Raw genomic sequence first — 20,611 nt, forward strand, 5'->3', positions numbered from 1 at the left:
TTGGTAGCTTGCGCCACCTAGTCTAAGCCTGAAAAGGAGCCGAGGGGGATATGTCCGTCTTATCAGACGCATTTAGCGGTCGCAATGGGCGTGTTCAGTAGCGGTCCCGGAGTCAAGGAGTCACTGACTCCTTCCACTGGATGGCCAACGGTCACTTCCGGTGCACGTAACTCCGGGACCTCGGCGTCGAGCTCCGAAGCACCGAGTCCGGAGACGGTGCACGTATAGTGAAAGGAGCTAAAGAGGACGTCATTTCCTGACTGGTGACGATTTCCGTCGAGAAAATGCAAAGAGTTCTGACTCGAGTCACTCCGTTCGGAGGGAAGGGAGGCGTTATGAATGCGCCCATTCTCGACAACAGGGCTCGGTGCGCGCTGACGAGAGCTGAAAAATGGAGGCACATATGAAACGGCGATGCGCGATTATGGCAGCAGTGCTGTTAGATGCAGAAGACAACAAGCTAATTCATGCTAAAAAAAAACTTTTTGAGTTGGTGGATGCAACACAAAAACGTGGAGGTTAAAACCATGCAGTTGCATGAAGAGAGGGTTGAGGACGAAATTGACGAGTATCGAAGGAGTCTTTCGGGGGCCTCGGACGACATGCGCAAGCGCAAACCCCAAGTTAGGCGATTCCGAAACCATCGCCGGTATCCCGCTGAGAAAAATCTGTAAAGTTCATAGACACGCGAACAGAATACCCTCAATTGGGAAGAGATCACACGCCAAGGCGGGGCTGTTTGTGCAGCCCGAGCAAAGCTAGCTCCCCCATCCCCCTGGGATGTCAACGCCAGCGCGGCTCCGCGCATATTCGTGACGTTGTTACCACGAGACGCTCATCTCTGGAGGGAAGGTAGGGATGTCTCCACCGTGCGAATTCCCCTAATACAAGGAGGACTGAAATACTATCCCATTCCTCCCAAACAGCTTTGCGCACCGTAAGCTTGCAAGTTGTGGCGATAGGTGGGACGTTATGGGTGCTTGAGATAGTGGTACTCAGAAGCAAGTTATTAACACACCTCTTTTAGGTTAGTTTATTACACTCTTTGGTCAAGCCATTTTGGTTCAAGAATCAAGCAAAGTGAATGTACGCCACCTACTTTTTTGTGCCAAAATGACAACCGCAGTCTCAAGACACCACGTTAAGCAGGTGCGCCATTACCAGTGAAAGAGCAGCTACCGTGGCGCCATAAATCGCGCTGTCCATCGTTTTGTTTTCTTAACTATTTAACGAAAAAATAAAGTGACTGCCCCACTTTACTCTCCGTCCCGCTCCTCCCCACTCTCGTGTACGGAGGATTGGTATCTTGGATTTAATTCCCTGTTCGTTTCCCTCTGGATGAGCATCGTGCCATTGTGCGGCCGTGTATGCCTACTGTGTGATGCACGTTAAAGGCCCCATGCTAGCAGTGGTACCGCACTGGCTAAATTTATTGTTTTCTGCGGAGTCACCTGACGCTCATTGGGGATGAATTTGTGCTGTCTGTAATGTGGTAGACAGATACACAACACGATATCGGATTGCAGAGTTGGCCGAGAAATCTGGCAATCAAAGCGGCTCTGCGGCAGTTCGATCCATGTTATCTTATTGAGGCGACATGGCGAGAAGCGAGCAGCGATTTCACGATGCTTAGACACTTGACGCGCCTAAATATTGTAGACCAGTTATAAGTAGTAAGGAGTTGGCTCTTAGTTCACACAACAAATATCTCAGGTTCTACCTCGCATTTCGATGTCTGTTTTTAAATTTCTCGCCAGTCATCGTGAGTAAGTCATTTAGAACAAAACATACGCACCCCGTTCAGCATACAGGTGCGCTGTTATCGATTTCGTTTATTAATATTTTTACATAGTTAGCCCTAGCCTCCTCTATACTCACAAAGCCTGGCAGTTCGACGACGGAACCATAGAGTGCCCGGTCGCAGATTTGGAGCACGAGCACCTGGTAGCACAGAGCATCAAAGAGCCATTTCTCGTAGAACCTGGACATCAGAGCACAGCTTTTGCATTGGCGAGGACCCGAACACACACTTGCTCCCTCGGGAGAAATGTGTTTCGGCGTCTCGCCGCAACGGGGCGCCTGTCACGTGGCTCTCCTCTCATTCGTTGTCTGTCACTCCACCTTTTCCATTTCGGCGGCCGCTTCTCGTGGCAATCTGCCAGGCTTTGTCAGTATATGAAACGCTATGATTTACGGCTCGAATATATCTAGGCGAATTTAGTAAACTTTTATTCCTCTTAACAATGGGGTCCCCAGTTTAGGTTACTTGCAGTTTTAGACCCAATGCTTCACGTCTCTTGAATTTTCCCAGGCACCCAAAGGAGTTTTCGATATTTATCAATGTCTTCCTCGAGACGCTCCGTATACAACTGCTCTTAACCTCCACGTTCTTTATGTTGCATCCACCCATTCAAGAAGCATCTTTGCCTTCGGTAATGAAACCAGCACGGACAGGGGTACCTCAAGGTAGTGTCTTGGGGTCCACTACTTTTCAATTTGTTTATAACTGATATAGTCGCCATTGCAACTAGTACCTCATTTGTCATTTATGCCGACGATACTATAATTTTGTATATTATATTTTTTTGAGGAAAAAAAGAGATGAAAGTTAAACAAAAGCCGTTATCTATAAGTCAAAAGTTATAGTGCCCAATTCTACTGCAAAGTTAGTACTGAACTCCTTGGAAGTTAAATTGGTAAATCATGTTAAAACTGTAGGTGTCATTTTAACGAACATATTATATGGGAGTTCTATATTCAAAGCGTTACATTTCAACTCTCGAATATTTTAGGTACTCCGTATAAACATAGCCGTATACTACCATAGTGTAAAACTATTAATTTATAATGCATAATTCAATTCTCGTACATCCTATTGTCACGTCGTATGGCGAACCACGACCAGCAGAAACCTTAACTGTATTCAGTGCAGAAGAGGTCAATTCGAGTCGTGGCTAATACGTCTTATTACGCACACTCTGAACCACTTTTTCTATAAACATAAAGTAATAAAAGCACGAGAATATTTCAAATATAAGCTTGTGACAGTATACGCGGCATCCCTTAAAGCTTTTTAACCACCCATTTTTAAACTAAATGGCAATTATATTGAATATGGAGTACGTAGTGTTGTATCCTTGAGAGTACCTTGTCTTAGAATAAATTATGGCCTTCGAATGGTACAGTAGACACTACCAACAGTACCAAACTTTTTAAAAGACTTATCTGGTTGTATTGGTGCGCTTAATAAGAAAACAATAAGCAAAATATTCACTTCTAACTTTTCATATTTTCTCCTGCAGTGCACCGAGTGTTTTTTCCGCCCTTTCATTTAATAATTTTTCCCTTTCGGCCGAACTGCCCGTAGGAGGCAGTGGCTTTGCCAAGCTGCACATCTGCAGTTTGTTTTCCCTGTCTCCTGTCGCCTGTATATATATATATATATATATATATATATATGTTGTCAACGACAGGAGCCGTCGGCACGTGTGCGCGAGAACCGCGAACGCATGCCGCAACCGGTCCACGCGATGTGGTATCATCGGCGTGTGACGTCACCTAGATAGGCTGTGTGTGGACACGTAGAAGAAGAGGAGGTAGACTCGAGATGAACGAGATTCGGAAGGTAGGTACCCGTCTCGGTGACGAACGGGTATCGTCGAAATAAACCGCTTGTTTTTATAAGAAAACGAAAAACGCAACGTCTGTGTGACTACATATATATATATACATATATAGTCGCGTAGGGTTGGCCGAAGGCGTGGAGTACACAAAGTTGAAAATCCCAAGTCAGAGAAACAAAAACACGGAAGGTTTATTTCAACGTTTCGGCAAGAGTCTTGCCTCTTGCCTTCGTCAGGAATTCCTGACGAAGGCAAGACTCTTGCCGAAACGTTGAAATAAACCTTCCGTGTTTTTGTTTCTCTGACTTGGGATTTTCAACTTTGTATATATATATATATATATATATATATATATATATATATATATATATATATATATATATATATATATATATATATATATATATATATATATATATATTTATATATAAAGAAAAAATTAAAAAAAAAACTTCAGACTGGGGAGAAAAAAAAATAAAATCAAACAACCCCGCTCAACATCTATGAGATGTTTGTGATTATCTGTTTTTATTCTGTCTCGTCTCCGAGTTACCCGTGTTTTTCCATTCCACCGTTATTTCATGAGTTGCATAAGCGCATCGTAGTTCGCTTTTTGTCTGCGTTTGTGTACCAATATCAAGAGCAGGGCCATGTCTGATCATGACGGCACATAAAACACAAAGAAACAAATATCTGAAACCATCCGAAGAAAATTTCAATACCATGCCCCTAATACAAAAAAAGAAAAATCTTGACCGATTTTACAGGTCATTATGCCTACGAAAGCTTACAACTTGCTGCATTAAATGCCTTACCGTGTGAGCGTTTTCTGACTTTTTGGACGTCTTGCTGGGGTTGTAGTTGTCCATCAGCTTGCGGACGAGCGGGCAGATATGCTCCGGGTCTACTTGGGCCTTATCGCTTCGCTCTGCGTTTTTCAAAGCAAGCAAAAAAAACTTGTTGCTAACCCTCTGATGGTCGATTTAATTGGGTTTTGTTTGAATCCACAGTTTCTTTCTTAGTTATCTAGCAGGAGCAGGTAAAGTGCTTGCAAGGTTTTCAGGTTTAGAAGCATCAGATGGAAATATTGAAGGCAAAAAGGTGTCTGCTATCTTCCATTCGGTTTCATTTTGGCGAGTCGGCTTCTCCAACCTTCCGGCAGCTACGAATTCAGAATCAGAGGTACTTTACAAAGCTTCTTTATTGGAAGGTGCGCTCCCATTCTATGAATTCAATTTTGAGAAGTTTTAGAAGTCTGAATCGGAAGAGATCAACCAACTTGCGAAGCCACCATCTCGTGTGTGTCACGTGCGCAGAGCGTCTTATTTCAAAACTATAATTAGCCCCAGCAAAGCGAAACGCCCGGGAAATAACGTCAATAGACCATTTGCTAAATCTCCCGAGCGCCCCGGCTCCCACGGTGTCTCAATTGGTCTCCTTCGCACGAGAGCGAGTTTGAATGAGACGCAAGATGAAGTCACGTGTCGTTCCAGCAGAGTAGGGACGCAGCACATGAAAGCATCGCTAGCCTCGACAACGTAGCACCAAATATTTGACGTTGGGTATAGGGATCGGTAATTTCGACCAACTCGTTGCTCACACTTTTGTGTGTAATCCGAAGTCATCCCGAATAAGCGTCGTGTAGATAGACCTGATATCTCACTTTCAAAACTTCTCGTCAATGTCAGCGTTTTTCACGCTGTGCACGCAATCCACCCTTCAACCTGGTTGAGCTGCAGACATTTCTTACAATAATAATAATAATAATAATAATAATAATAATAATAATAATAATAATAATAATATTAATATCTTTATTAGCTTTGAAAAAAATGCAGGTGTAAGCGTGCTGGCCCACAAAAGCAAAGATGCTTGTATGTGGGACCAGGCAGCCAACAAAATACCGTGACAGATTGAACACTGGAGACACAAAACAAACAACAGCAATGTAGGCATTTGGGCAACGAATACGCACTAAGCAATTATTTAATTATTATTGCGCGAGCGTGAGGCACCATTCTCTTACATTTCGTTTTACCGCACGAAAGGATGATAAGTTCAGCAAAGATTCTGGCAAACTGTTGAACATCGAAGGGACATAGTGTCGTTTTAACTTTTTTCCATAGTTTGTTTGTATCTTAGGGACCTTGAACCTATCTGTACGCCGCAAGTTTCTTTTTTTTACCTCTTGTTTAAATGTTCTACTATAATAATTACTTGTTATTATCACATATTTATGGAACTGATTAAATGACAATACTTCTAACGCGCGCATTTTTTCTACAATGTCTAATTTATCGAACACTGACCCGTAAGAAATATTGTTTACACTATATTTTATGATTCTATCAATTCTCCGTTTTTTGTACTCTGAACAATTCCCATATATCGTAATCCCATACCGTATAACAGATTCTCCTAGAGATTTGAAAATAGTTCTCCGCAAGTCTACAGAACATGCACTTTTTAGCTTGTAAAGATACACCGATACCACCCGCATTCTCTTAATAATAAATTCGGTTTGTTGGTTCCAAAGGAGATGTTGGTCAAATATTAACCCCAAATATTTAACCGAGGAGTCATAAGGTAATGGTCTACACGTGCAAATGTGTTGAGCATGATCATGCAGGTGAAGATATATGTTTGGTGCTTGAGTAATTTGTTTATGGGGATTACGAAAACAGACTAATTTAGTTTTATTGACGTTCACAGAAATGAGATTACTTGAGAACCAGTTAACTAATACATCTATATCGCTTTGAAGCAGCGGAACCGCCTGGTTATAGTTGTCATGCGGTAGGAATAGAACGGTATCATCCGCGTACTCAAACATTCTAGATCGTAGTTGTAATAACCCTAGATCATTCACATACATATTAAACAATAACGGACCTAGTGTGCTACCGTGTGGCAGGCCCCAATCGACTCTGAGTTTTGTACTAGTGCTGCGTCCAAGTTTAACCATCTGAAACCTGTCTGTAAAGTAGTCAGTGAAGAATTTCTGAAACGGGCCCCTGAAACCATGCTTATTGAGGTTTGATAGGAGGAGTGCGTGATCAATTGTATCAAATGCCTTGGATAAGTCCAAAAACAAGGCAAGGGCTACTTTATTATTTTCAAGCGTTTCATTAACACAGTCCGAGAAAACTTCAAGTAATGAAATAGTGTTCCTTTGTTGCCTGAAACCGTATCGCCCGTCGTTCAATAACGAAAATCTCTTGCAGAAGTCATTCATACATATTTGTACCCATTTTTCGAGAATGTGAGCAATTGTTGGTAATATCGATATCGGCCTATAGTTTCCTAATTCTTTCTTACTACCCTTTTTGTATAGCGGTCTCACTACTGACAATTTTAGTCCTTCCGGTATTTTTCCTGTTGTCAGGCATCCGTTAATTATAGCGAGGAGGACCAGTTTTACACTTGAAAAATTATAGAGCAAATCCCTAATGCGAATTTGGTCTATCCCAGGCACTTTCGTTAATGACATTGAATTAATAATGTTCATGAGATCGTACTCATTTATTTCTGGTAGATGTGCTGAATTTACACAGTCAATTTGAGCAGCCTGTTCAACATTTACATGCACCGCTATCTTTTGCCTTAGGGCTTGTACGGTACTAATGAAACTGGTGCTGAAAGATTCGGCTAATTCCGTGTAGACGACTCAGAGGTGTCTCGGTGCGTCTGCGCCGCACTTTCCGGTGGGGACGGGCCCTCGCGCATCGTTTAGCGAATCGTTTTTCAAGCACACGGTTCCGAAATCACGAACGGTACAGCTGATCCGTTCGTGATTACCGTACGTCAAATTTGACATACTTTAGCGAATCGTGAAAGTGGCGCGACCGTGCAAACGATGATGATGATCGTGCTTAACGGTGGCGCCATCTTCTAGTAAACATATGAAACATTTTGCAACGTGTAAATCCGCGGCGACGGTGGCGGACACCGTGGTGGCGGCTCGTGTTTCCGGCGTACGACTGATGTAAACAAGACGGCCGACGTAACATTTATCGGTCAGAATTTTGAGAACTGACAAGCTAGATAGAGTAAAAAGTGTCTGAACAATCGTAAAGGTATGTGGTGTGTCTCCGTCATCTTGAACTTGAACGATTGTTCACGTTGTGTTGTGTGCCTTCGAACCAAATCATTTCGTCAACTCGCGGTCGCCACGGCAGCTAGTTTGCCCGCAGATCGCAAACATTTACTAGCATGCGCAGTTTACAGCATTCACGATCGCTTACCATTGTGAGCAGTCCTCGAAATGATCTGGTTCAACCTCTCAAATGAAGCAGACTGACAGGACGGCAAATCGCCTCCCGCTGTCCTAAGCTTAACGCTCGGCTGGGTCGGCGAAGGCGCTCGCCGAACCGACCGCCATCTTTTTTTTTACCCGAGTCGTGAACGGTGCTGGCTGCGTTGCGGTGACGACTCCAGCGGCCGGAATGGGAGAAACGAACGACAAGAGCCTCCCGACTCCCCGAACGACTCGCGCGCGCATGCGCAGTGGCGTCGCGGATGCGTTCGAGGGCGAACCGTTCGTGTGGAAACGACCTGCTAAAACTCCCTAGTGTCTGCCTCACGAGCGGTAGCCTTTAAGAGGACCGTCGCAAAATCAGCGCTAAATTCCAAGTTTTTTTTTTTTTTTTTCTTTTGTCGGCTTTTTGCTTGGACCTTACCGGGAACACCGTGAACTCCGCTGAGCAAGTTCGCCTTTTCCGCAGAAACCTTCCGGCCTGCCCTGAGGAGCTCTCTCGCCCGTCCTACAACCCGTGAGCAGCTCTTTAACATCCCCCGGGCCATGAAGGTCGGGTCTGCCCCAGGCCCTTCCGGCTTGCCAGCCGAGTTTTACATTACATTTTGGGACACCCTTGCCGATTCCTTAGTCCGCCTTGTTAATAGATTCTTAGAGACTGGTGAAGCGCCGCCGTCCTTCGGGAGGGGTCGTGTAGTTCTCCCGATGGAAGGTGGCTCTCTGTCGGATCTTGTGACTTTGCAGCTGATCAGCTTGCTGGACGCGGATTAAGTGCGAGACACATGCGCGAAAAATCCACCCGATCCGACGTCCGATCCGGCAGTACGACTGCCTGATCCGAAAACTTTGGTCGCTCGGATCGGCGAACCGACGTGCGTCCAACGCGCCAGATAGTTTCGCACGGCGGACGGATTGTCGGATGCGTCCAGCCAATGACAGCACAGCTAGCGCGAACGTCATGATGACGTACTGGGTCTGTCGGGACGAACAAGATAACGGGACGGGCGACGGGAAGGCGGATGCGTGGATCCCGCTGACCCATTCGAGAAAGATGGCCCCGGCAAAGAATGCACGCGCTAACGAGAACGAGCTTCTAACTTCGCGGACCTCCGCTGGAGTGCTTGGATCTCCTTGGCGGAGCCGAACGGATCGTCGTGTCGTATGCAAGATCGGAAACGTGTGTCTCAAACTGTAGCGGGCGGCGATTCGGAGCGGCGTTCGGACTGTCGGATCGGACGTCGAATCGGACGATTCTGCCGTCCATGTTTCTCGCGCTTTACAGGATAGTTGCGTCTCTACATGTCTCGCGACTGCATTCAATTTTGCTCTACTTGGTATGCCCACTTCAGTCATGTTTTGTGCCAGAGAGGAACATTTTTACGTTCGTCCTTGTCTCACACGCGACCTGTTCGCCTATGCCAATTTCATCAATCTATTGAAGACCTATGTCTCTCTCGATCAGGCAATTGAAAGGGTCGAACACCGTTTCCTGTTCTATGTTCTGAGGGCGTTCGGCTTCCCGGACGCGTTCATTTGCCGACTGCAATTTCTTCACACTGGACTGACCAGTCATTTACACGTGAATGGGTGGCTTCTGGCACCTTTTCCAGTCACGAGGGGTGTCCTACAGGAATCCCGGACAAAAGCTCACCGGACAAAAGCTCACCGGACAGAAGCTCACCGGACAAAAGCTCACCGGACAAAAGCTCACCCATTTTTTCACAGACCCGGACAAAAGCTCACCCATATTTTCGCAGACCCGGACAAAAGCTCACCACGAGAAAATTTCATGTTGGTCTTAACACGAGTGCGGACAACTTAGGTGCATGCGTGCGACACAAAAAGGCAACGATAAATTAAATCTGACAGGCGCATGGTTTGTTGATTTGAGTAGAAACAAGTTTATTTATCGATTGGTTAGAAGCGAATGCAGTGCCCCACTAGCTCCAGCAGTCTTGGTAGATCTCGATGCACATGCAAGCCCTCGCCAATATTTCTAAGACGATTCTGCAGGTGCAGAGTAATTTTTCGCACCCGCTTTACGGTGGGCTCACCTCTCCGGGCTTTTGTCAATGCCGTGGCAACGAGCGCCTGATTTTGCTGTAGGCATTCAATCAGCCTCAAGAAGCTTGGATGGGCGTGGCCGACGAGCTTCTGGAACCTGGTACTCTATCTTTCGCAGGTGTTGCTCATCCGATCTTTATCTTGAAGAGTGGTGTCGTACATATTCCACCGTACCGGGGGAAACTCCGGTCGCCGTCGGCGCAGAGTCAGGCGAAGGGAAGAATTCGCTCTGGGTGCCGCCACAGATGGAACAGAAGCATAACGTAAGCGGCCGTTGAAATACGTGCAATCAAAATAGTCCAGTAGGTAGCGATGTCACCGGTAGACTTTTCCCTGGTGGTCAGTTCTTCTGGAACAAGCTGTGGTGGAAGGACCCCGAGCCTATCTAAAATCCCGCACAATTTTTTTAAATTGGTCATCTGTCTTGAACTTTTCCAAAACGCCGAACTCCAGTTCTTTCAAAGTATTTTTAAAAAATTCTCAACTCAATGGTGGATGAGGTACAAGTTCTCCTAAAAATGGTCCAATGTCCATTGCGTCCGCACTTTATTTCAGCCCGTGTTTCGCCCGGATAGTAAAAAAAAATAAAGAAATCGAGGTGAGCTTTTGTCCGGGTCTGTTAAAAAGCGGGTGAGCTTTTGTCCGGGGCTGTCAAAAAACGGGTGAGCTTTTGTCCGGTGAGCTTTTGTCCGATGAGCTTCTGTCCGGTGAGCTTTTGTCCGGTGAGCTTTTGTCCGGTTACCGTCCTACAGGGCTACCCTTTGTCCCTTCTTCTGTATGCTCTCGCCCTCAATCAGCAGCTCCCCCCGTTGCACGTCAAGATCCCGAATACGAGGCTTCCCGCTGCCCGACTTCCCGCTTCCCACCCGGGTTGCCGTTGCGGTTAGTGCCCACGCAGACGACGTGATTTTGTTTGTTCTAGACCCCCACAGGGGGCCTTAATGTTGCTGCGCAGCGTTTCACAGAGTACGGCGCAGTCTCTTGTGCACGCCTAAACTCGGCCAGAAGCCAAGTTCGGGAGCTCTCCCTCAGCCCTTACTCTTGCCCCCCGCCGCCAAGTAGGCATATCCGGTATGGGCGACAAAAGATATCAAAGCGTTTCAACCTGCAAATAGTAACAACATAGAGGGGCGGCGAAACGAGAATGTGTGACGGTTGCGTTTATGTCCTAGACGCCTTCTATTGGCGTGGCGACGGCAAAACAATGTTTTCGCCCATAATGGAAGTGACGACAATTCAAGATGGCGGCGCCCTTGCAAAAAAGGTCTATAGACATCCAGGTTGTAGCAAAGCTCCGCGTCCTCAATTTTCTTTTTCCTTTTTCTTTATTGTGAAGTGGCGCCTTGCACATGGGAGGTTGTGGCCTCCGCGCTGGAAATCCACGTTACTGCTGGTCGTGCTTTCACGCTCTCTCTCCACGACTGAGCTTACTTGGTGAGGACCGTGTTTTGTGGCCAACTTTTCTATACTGCCCACATTAATCCCCCCCCCCCCTCGATTCACCCGGCGTACCACCTCGTGTTTCTTCCGGTTCTGCTGGACGGGTGCATCGAGCTGGTGACAAGGTCGATGCGCCGCCTTTCCATGTCACTAGGTGGCAGGGACATGCCTAGCGTAGAGACGGTGTGCCGCCCGCACTCCCTTCGCACCTTGTTGGGAGTAACCGATCCAGTGACTTTAGTTGGGAGTGTTAGATGAGGCGCATCACCCTGCGCGATCCCTGGCTCTGTATTTTTAGGGCCCTCACGCCGTGTGCTCGTTCCTCGCGCATTAGGCAACGTTTACCCGAGCGCAGAGAGAACGTTTTTTTTTTTTTTACCAAGTGGCGGTGGAGGTACGCGAGGTGTCGCCAGCTCGCGTTGTCGAGTTGGTCTGTGCGATCCGAGTAATTGCCGAGGGACGGGATAGAGCGAACTTCTTTCCGTGGGCCTCTTTGGTTACTCGTCACCTTCCTGAACCGGCGGATGATCTCGAGTGGCGTCGTGGCTAGGGATTTCTTTAAACCAGACAACGACTTCACCGCTGGGGTATGGTTCCTGACTCTTGGTGCCCCAACTATGGGCAGGTGGAGAAAAACACCCACGTCTTTTTCGGCTGCTCCGTTGCGTGGTCATTTTGGCATTGGTACCCATTGGCTTGCGGGGTTTGCGCTTCTTGAACTTTGTGTCGGGCGGTCGGAGTCCCCATGGGGGCTTCGCCCTTCCCCTGTTGGCAGTCGGCCAACTGGTTCTCTGGCATAACTGTTCTGCTGCAGTTGGTCAGCAGCGCCGAACTCACGCCATGTGGTCCGTGCTCTCTCGACTGTGGGGTGGCCTCCTACGCCACCTGGACTCTGAGCTCTTTTGGTTGGGTGAGAAAGAGATTCTCAGGCGGTGATCATACCACTACGTCCGGCTGGTCGGTGGCCGTATCCACTTGTCTTTAGCGCCTCTTGCACAGTTGTGAGACGCAGGGATGGGTGAGAGGAGAGGGAAGGGGGGGGGGGGGGAGGGGTCCTGCCCTAGTTGATCGGGCACTACGCCCAGTTAGCATTATGTATGTTATTTGGTAACGAACAAGTTCTCTCTTGGTGTGGCCACCTTGTTTGGTTCGTTATGTCGGGGACTGTTTTAGAGCGCAGCTCTTAGGCGCCCGCTTTCGGCTTGAGCGGCGTCGCCGTCGGCTTAACCGCGCGGTGCATTATGGGTAAATTTTTCCGAAGGGACCCGAGGTCCTCCCGAAGGTCCCTTCGGGTCCCTTCGGGAGGACCTCGGGAGGACCTCGGGTTTCTTCAATAGGACCTCGGGAGGACCTCGAGAGGACCCTGGGTTCCCTCTGGAGTTGCATGCAACAGGTTGCATGCAACCTGTTTCATGCAGCTGACATACAACATGGGTTGCATGCAGCTTGTTGCATGCAACTGTCACGCAACGAGTTGTGTACCCTGTTGCATGCAATCCATGTTGCATGCAACCTGGTGACGCCATCGGCATCCGCATCGTCATCATTACTGATGACGTCATCAGTGATGTCACTGATGACGTCATCAGTAATGATGACGATGCGGATGCCGATGGCGTCACTGACGTCACTGACGTCAGTGACGTCAGTACGTCACTGACGTCACTGATGACGTCATTGACATCCGCATCGTCATCATCACTGATGACATCAACAGTGACGTCACTGACGACGTCATCGGATCGTCATCGTCAAGGTCACGTGACCCCCCGAGATCACGTGACCCCCCGAGGTCACATGAGCCCCCCCCCCCCTTCAGTACCCTTCTCTCCTCCTCCTCAAGAGCTGCGCTCTAATTCGGCGTTACAGGGAGTTGTAAACGGCTTTCATTTTTTCCGCCTCTGTATCTAATAGTGCCCAAGCATTTGTCTGTTTTCCCGTTTTTCATATTTGTTTCATTGTTTTTCAGTGATCACTCTCTATAAACGTTTCTATAAACTGAAGGAACACCGTTGACATGACTCCTCGAGAGCGGGCAGGGGCGCTTGGGGGATTTAGCAGATGGTCTATTGTTTGCTAAAGACCTAAGCAATAGCAACACCTCCCTTGGCTCGCGCGGTTTTGCGTTTAGGGGGGCACAGTAAGATGCATGATCGCTGCCGTGCCACGACCGTCGAAGGATTAAAGAAGAATAGGTAAACTCGATTAATCTGGATGTTGATTATGGCTCTAGCATACCGGTGGTTGGGGGAGAGCTTGCAGTTAGAAAATCCAACACAGAACTGGCGGAGAGAGGAGGAACAACGGAAAGCGTGAAGCCTGTCTGGCCCCTTAATAACTGACCAGAAAGTACTAACACACTTTGGACTGCTCACGATAGGTTAAGCTTAAAACGCTTGCCACTGCTAACGACCGACTGCTGGGCAGCTGTTCGTAAGCAGACGCAAGATGCTCACAACCAGCATTAAGCCTCTCCGGTCGTAAGCTGCCGCAAGTGGGTAAACCAGCCTTAAGTTTGGACGCAATCGTCGCTGCGTGCTAATGGAACCAACCAATGTCCAAAGCTCATGTCACTGGGCCTTTCCTCTACATGACTGGTCTAGCGATGATAGAACACGCACAGAAACATGACAAACACTGATGCGCTTTTGACAAAGTATGTTTGGTTACATCATTTTCTCACTGGAACGAAGCCTTAACACCGTTTTTATGATGCGAAATGCTGACACACTTCTTATTCACGCTCACATAATCTTGGAGTAGCATACTATTTTCGTGGCTGTCACGTGCTGTAGTGCACTGACCTCTTCTTGGTGAACTCCCTTGATAGTATTGGCGTTACTTGTGGGTGTAACGAAGACCAACATATATGATAAAAGCACATTTAGTGGTAAAACATATTACTTCTTCTAGTTCATTATGCTGCTATACGCCACCATGATCTTCCTAAAGACTGCACCATCAAGCCCTTACGAGCTACAACGAGCGTCGAGAAAAACTAACACAGATCGGAAAAGCTGTGTAATTTGGGCCTGTAAGAGATAATGCTTCAAGCTCCTGTAGAATAGAGATAAATTTATTTTGAATCACTTTCTTTCTGGTCTCTTCAGATGTTCGGTAAATACAGGGTGTTTTTTCTAGGCTCTACAGACCTGTTTTAAGAAAAGTAGTGACGCTAATCCAGTCCTTGCAGATTAGTTATACGACCAGGGGGACATAATCGAAGGCTAATCGTCACGAAATGTAATATAATCAACTAAGTTTGTTGGTTTAAGTTTTAATTAGTAAGAATAAACGTATGATTTTAATTATAAAGTTGGTGAGAGTCGTCGAAGGCCTTCAAATCAGTAAATTTGAGAAATATGTGGCGCGCGTGGGAAGCGCGGTAGGACCCGCCGAAGTTACCACTCTTGCAGAAGGCGCAAGGCTGGAGGTGCGGAAACTGCGGATAATATCTGAACTGAACGCCTAAAAAACAAAGACAAGAGGAAGAGGAGACAACACGTTGGCGGGCTCGCAACTGATGGCTTAATTTGAAAACACGCGCACACTTATACACGGTTCGTAACACACCACGTCATTACCGTAGTCCCCACTCTTTTTACAAAAATACAAATTCCATATCAAGACGTGGTGTGTGACGAATCGCGTACAAGTGTGTGTTCTTCAAATTGAACCTTCAGTTGCGAGTACGCCGACGTGTTGTCTTTTCTTCCTCTTGTCTTTGTTTTTTAGGCGTTCAGTTCAGATGGAAAACCATGCAACTAGCTCAATGTATCATTTTGATGCGCATAATAACACCACCGCTCGCTTATCCGCCTTTGCAAACCGCCAGCTTTACGCGTGTCGCACCAGTGATAAATTTAGCTCACCGCCGCGCTTCCCACGGGACCCTAATCTTTCTAAAATTTACTTTATTAGTGGTTTATGATGACGCTCACCCAGCTTCCAATTAGAACCCTATGCTTTTTTTCACTAACTAAAAAATTAATATATTTTTTTAATCATCAGATTTATCGTGGTAATTAGCCTCCTATAATATGTGCCGCTGGTCATGTAACTCACCCGCACAGACCGGATTAGTGTAGCTTTTAGGGCTTTTTTTTAAAAGTAAATAAGTAAAGCCTCAAATAACATCCTCTATAAAAGTCAATAGACCGACACGCGGGCTTGACGTCACGGAGCTGCGGCGGCGCTGCGATCGCGCCGGAGCCGGGGGGTGTGGGCAAAAGCTCGCACGTTTCGCATGGGCGTCATAGTACTTCAGCATGCCGCGAAGCTGTGTTGCCGTTAATTGCACCGAAATATACAAGAAAAGCAGCGGAATGAGTTTCCACAAGTTCCCGGCAGTCTCTGAAAGGCACAGAAGGTGGATAATATCCGTGGATCGAAAAGAATGGTCGCTTCGCACGAACGACTGTTTGTGCGGCAAACACTTTCTTGAAGGCGAGTGCGGCTTCCATTTCAACCTCCGTCCCGATGCTTGCTTATGTACAGGGAAACCGTTGTCTGATCGAGACCACCCGGATTTTGTTCCCATGGTGTTCACGCACAAAGCACCGGCCAAGCGCTCGTCGGAGGCTCGCTACGCCCGTGCTATCCGGCAGAAGGGGATCGGCGACAGAACGGCAGTGTTGTGGGCGGTACCGAAAAAAGTAACGAAATACGTTACTCGTTACTTGCAAATAAAAGGTACGCGTTACTCAGCTACGTTACCTAAAAATAAAAGGAACGCGTTACCACTACCGATAAAAAGTAACGCATGTTACTTCTTCGTTGCTTTTTTAAATTATGATTTAACACATTTTACGGTTTTGACGATATAGGTCAAATATCAAGAAACATTATGTTCATGCAGAAACTGAACATAATTACGTTATCTCTTTTTACGGTTTCACCTAAATACTTACGAGAAAAAACGCAAAGAAAAACATGGCTTGACGCCTAAAACACGGAAAAATTGAAGTGTAAATTCATTAAGTCTTGGGAAGCAGTAATGAGTAACGTAACTACTTTATTTGAAATAGTAAATAAGTACGTTACCCGTTACTGTGTCGAAAACGTAACGAGTAGGCTACTACGTTACTGAAAAAAGAGTAATGCGTTACCAACAACGCCGTTACTTGTAACCTGTTACCGCCAAGATTGCAGAACGGACAAAGCGTTACTGCTTGTCTTGTCCTGTGGTCATGAGGGTAGGAAAAATATCATACCTTGAGTTGAAAACGCTGTGTGCATTTAATCAATTAATTAAAGGGGCGATGCAACGATTTTTGTATTTTGCGCAAATACCGCTTAGAACGAATCCCTGACGTTAATGACCTGTGAAATACCCGTTCGTTTTTCACTACACGCAATCGAAGTCGCAGAAAAAATAAAGAAAAAACGAGCAGAATTCATCACCTCAACTCGCAGCCAGAACAAGCGGCCACGTGATCTGGAGCCGATTATATGCCGCCAATGTTGATCATAGCCATGCGCTGGGGTTGGCAAGGCACAAGACACGCGCTGAGTTCCGGGCATTGTTATGGTTCGGCTGTTGTCGTCATTGCAGCGATTGGACACACGACACTACCCGAATGCTTCTCGAGCTATAGATTATCACAAACCCAAATCGAGTGCCCACGCAATGCTCGGGTCCAGTCTATGAGCCGGATTCAAATATCGTCACTGGGCGGTACTGCTACCGCCCAGCTACGTCATCAGGTTTTGCGAAGGAGAGATTGAATGAAAAAGCTCGGTTTTGTCCTCAAAATTACAGCGCAAAAAAGAGTTTCTTGGTCAGTGGCTTTGCGTGCGAGTATCCTTGAGTGCTACTAGTGCCAGTAAGCTCGTGTAAAGTGAAAAACATTCCAATTGAATATTGTTGCACTGCCCCGTTAATACACACACTTCCGCAGACCCACAGTCTGCTGATCCCGCCGGCAGTGCAGAAACCGACTCGAAATAATCCTAGACCTCGAGAGACTTGTACGCCTGCACCGTGTCGGCCGTGAACAGGCTTGGCGATAAAACTAAATAAACGACGACGTGAGCCCTCGACTTCCGTGGCAGCAACGTTACGTCGAAAGTCCAGCAGGCCTTGTTTTCGGCGCACGGATCCTCTTAGGCAACGCCGTCCACGCACAGTTTGTTTCGATGCCGCTGCCGTTCAGGCTCGGGCAACGAGCTCAAATAGTCGGGCATAGCATACGACATACGTTGTGAGGAAATACGACGCACAAATAAAGGCACAAGCGTCCCTACAACGTCAACAACGAGCGCACGCCATAGAACGCAATGGCGAAAACACGGAGAGCCGGGCTGCTTTTGCCCACATAGCTACCGCGCATGCGCGGCCTTCCGGCCGTGTTGGTAAACAGAGCCGCTCCGCGTGTCGGTCTATACGGTAGCCACCGTATTCGGTGAAAAAGTTATAAAATTACCGAGATGATTTATTCATTTATTGTTTTTGTTTTCTGTTCCACACGAACAGCTATACGCCTTTTTAGTGGTGCCCTATGTCAAACTAATAAGAATTCACAAGTTCACATGTAAAAAATAAAGGAAGGATATCAATGCAATTTCTACATGTTTCTTCGCATCCAAAGATATCAATATCAAATTTTTCTAGCTTTGATTCGAATATGTTAAAAACCAGTTGCAGACGAGTAATTGGATCACTGTTGGTCGAAACAGAAGGATAAAATAATGTCGTGTGCACGACTCGACCGTCGAGGAACACGTTAATACACAGAGTTCATAAGTGCTGTGCGATCAACAACGCCATTAACAACTTTATGCAAAAACATTGAAATTCGCATCATTCGTCTTATTGCACAAAGAGTGTAAGCCGATCAGTTCACATATTGTCTGATGGTCATAAATCACCTTGAATTATAAGTAACGATCATAAAAGACACGCTTGCATTTCTCTTGAACTCCCTCAATACCGAAATAGTTAACCTGTTCAATGCTGTTCCATATAATTGAAGGAAGCTGAAGGCGGCTTCGCAACAGAAAGCGAAATGACATAAAAAAACAAAGTGGAGTTAAAATGTCTCGATATAGGTGTTACGACACCAAGAACACTTAGAGACTACTTGACAATATTTGTAACATGATGATTAAAAGAAATTTCAGTGTCAAAATATACACACAAACACCTGATGAAAGGCTGATTACGCCTCTCGGTGACCGCCAGAACAGTGAATTCCACTGGCTCGTCACACAATAAACATCAATAAACGGGGACAAAAAAAAAGTTGGGCAGAGTTGGTATATAAGATTGCTCAACCCCCACCGCGTACTCACCGAAGAGGAGGCTGACAACGATTCCCACAAAGACGGCAGAGAGGAAGCCCATGCAGCCCGTCCAGACATAAGAGATATGGTAGAACATGAGGATGCCGCTACAATGAACAAAAACACGAGGAAAGGTGTCAGTTGTTAGCACACGACTCTTTGCAGAATGTCCTTCCTCGAACACTAAAACATGATATTTTACAAAACAAAAAAAAAAAGCAAAAAAAAAAAAAAGCACGAGAGTTTAAAGTAAGAGGGTGCAGGTTAAACATGGCACATTTTTCCGAGAGTGGGGTATTTTTAAAGACGACACAAACATACGTGCACACACAAAAGCTGAACAATTTGAGAAAAAGTTCCAGAGCTGGCGTATTTAATAAAATAATAAAAAAATGCAAAAAAAAAAAACAAAAAAACTCCCGAGTCTTTTTTTTTTAAATATTTGTTTCTGGGAACGAATGACTGATAATTGTAATATACACAAAGGCCCCATGAAAAAAACAAAACAAAAAAAGCATATATATTAGTTCTACCGCGCCACGTTGTACGAACACGACCATCGGGACCTTTCCTTATTTTTCTCACAACAGAACGAGAACACTAATTATTGATGCCTACGTTGCCAATGTTGCGTGTAATAGACCGAGATGATAATATTGCATTTTGCATTATTTGTCATGTTCTTCCAGAAGAAAAAAAAACGAGAAAAGTATTTGTCGGATCGCCGGGCTTAGAGTACCGATCTCTTCAACTAAGGAGCCACCTTGCCTCGGAGAATTGGGCCATGACATTCATTTCCGACACCTAGATTTCCAGTGAAGATCTAGCTTATTATAATGTTAGCGCTGGATCGTCATTCGCTGCCATTCTTTAAATGATTCCGCCATTGTGTCTTCGGCATGTTGCGAAGAAAGCATTAACGCGCAGTCCGAGTTTATAAAAAAAAAAAGTGTACGAATTGTAAATTTAGCACGGTACATTTCTTGATTGCAGCAAATGTATCGTTCTAAATTTAAACAAGTCAGGTAACACGGCTCACCAGAGAAAGTCGATAATGGCAATCTGTGCTCCGTGTCACTAATGATGTGCAGTACAGGCGAAGGAAACCCTAGGCAAAGAAAGAAAGGGCGAGCACAAGTAAGGCCAGACGGGAGAGGAGGTCAATGGTCAAAGGGAGAGCACTAAGAACGTTAGAGACGAGAGGAGGTCCCTTTCATCGGCCATAGCCTTCCTAGTGCTTGCCCTATCTCCCTTCGCCTGGCGTTGCCTTCGCCTGTAATGCACGCAACTAGTGACACGGAGTATAGTTCATGGGCGCCAAACAAATTCCACACAGGAAGAAGGTGGACTCGTGACCAGTCTTGTTTGCGTTACTGAAAAAAGTAACCGATTGTAATTTCAATTAATTTATTAATGCGAAAGCATTAACTGTCCCATGGAGCCAAGCCGGCGTTTTCTGTAGCAGCGAAACGGCACCTGAAATCCCATTGGCTGCGACGCGTCATGTGACTTCATAGCAACGGCGTCATCGTTGCTAAGGAGCGAACCGAACTGTGGGTGGCGCAGTGGAAGAGGGGGACGCGGGTGTGCGCTGGCCTGACGTCAGGCCTAACGTTAGGCCTATTGTTACGCTGTGAGATAGGGGGGGGGGGGGGGAGGTGCCGCCGCTTCCTATGCAACCTCCTCAGACATTAGGGCGCCCCGTGCTGGCCGGCTTATGAAAACTTCGTACCAGTGTTGCTGCATCTGTAAGTCATCTTTAAGTTAGAGCTGACGGAGAACATCTGGCCACGGCGCAACGCCGATGTACGCTGGAGGTTAGAGCCGGTTTGCTTTCGTTGTTTTCGTTTGGTCGGAGAAAATCTGGCAACGACGCACGTTCAACATGGCGCCGGTATTCTTTTGATTGGACGGGACGCGAGAAGCCCCGCGGTTTGCCAGCACA

General features: G+C 46.4%; 1 protein-coding gene across 1 annotated transcript in view; it reads right to left on the bottom strand.

The window, feature by feature from the left end:
• Positions 1-4,384: 4,384 nt before the first annotated feature.
• Positions 4,385-20,611, bottom strand: part of LOC8040965 (sodium-coupled monocarboxylate transporter 2) — a 107,084-nt gene continuing 90,857 nt past the window's right edge. Inside the window, exons 14-15 of the mRNA XM_040208187.3 lie at positions 18,676-18,773; positions 4,385-4,551 (exon numbers count right to left, since the gene is read on the bottom strand). Of these exons, the coding sequence (XP_040064121.2) occupies positions 4,385-4,551; positions 18,676-18,773 (265 nt within the window). The remainder of the gene's footprint in view (positions 4,552-18,675; positions 18,774-20,611) is intronic.

The sequence above is a fragment of the Ixodes scapularis genome, unplaced genomic scaffold (assembly GCF_016920785.2).
Source record: "Ixodes scapularis isolate PalLabHiFi unplaced genomic scaffold, ASM1692078v2 PGA_scaffold2__306_contigs__length_199485367, whole genome shotgun sequence".
Taxonomy (NCBI): domain Eukaryota; kingdom Metazoa; phylum Arthropoda; class Arachnida; order Ixodida; family Ixodidae; genus Ixodes; species Ixodes scapularis.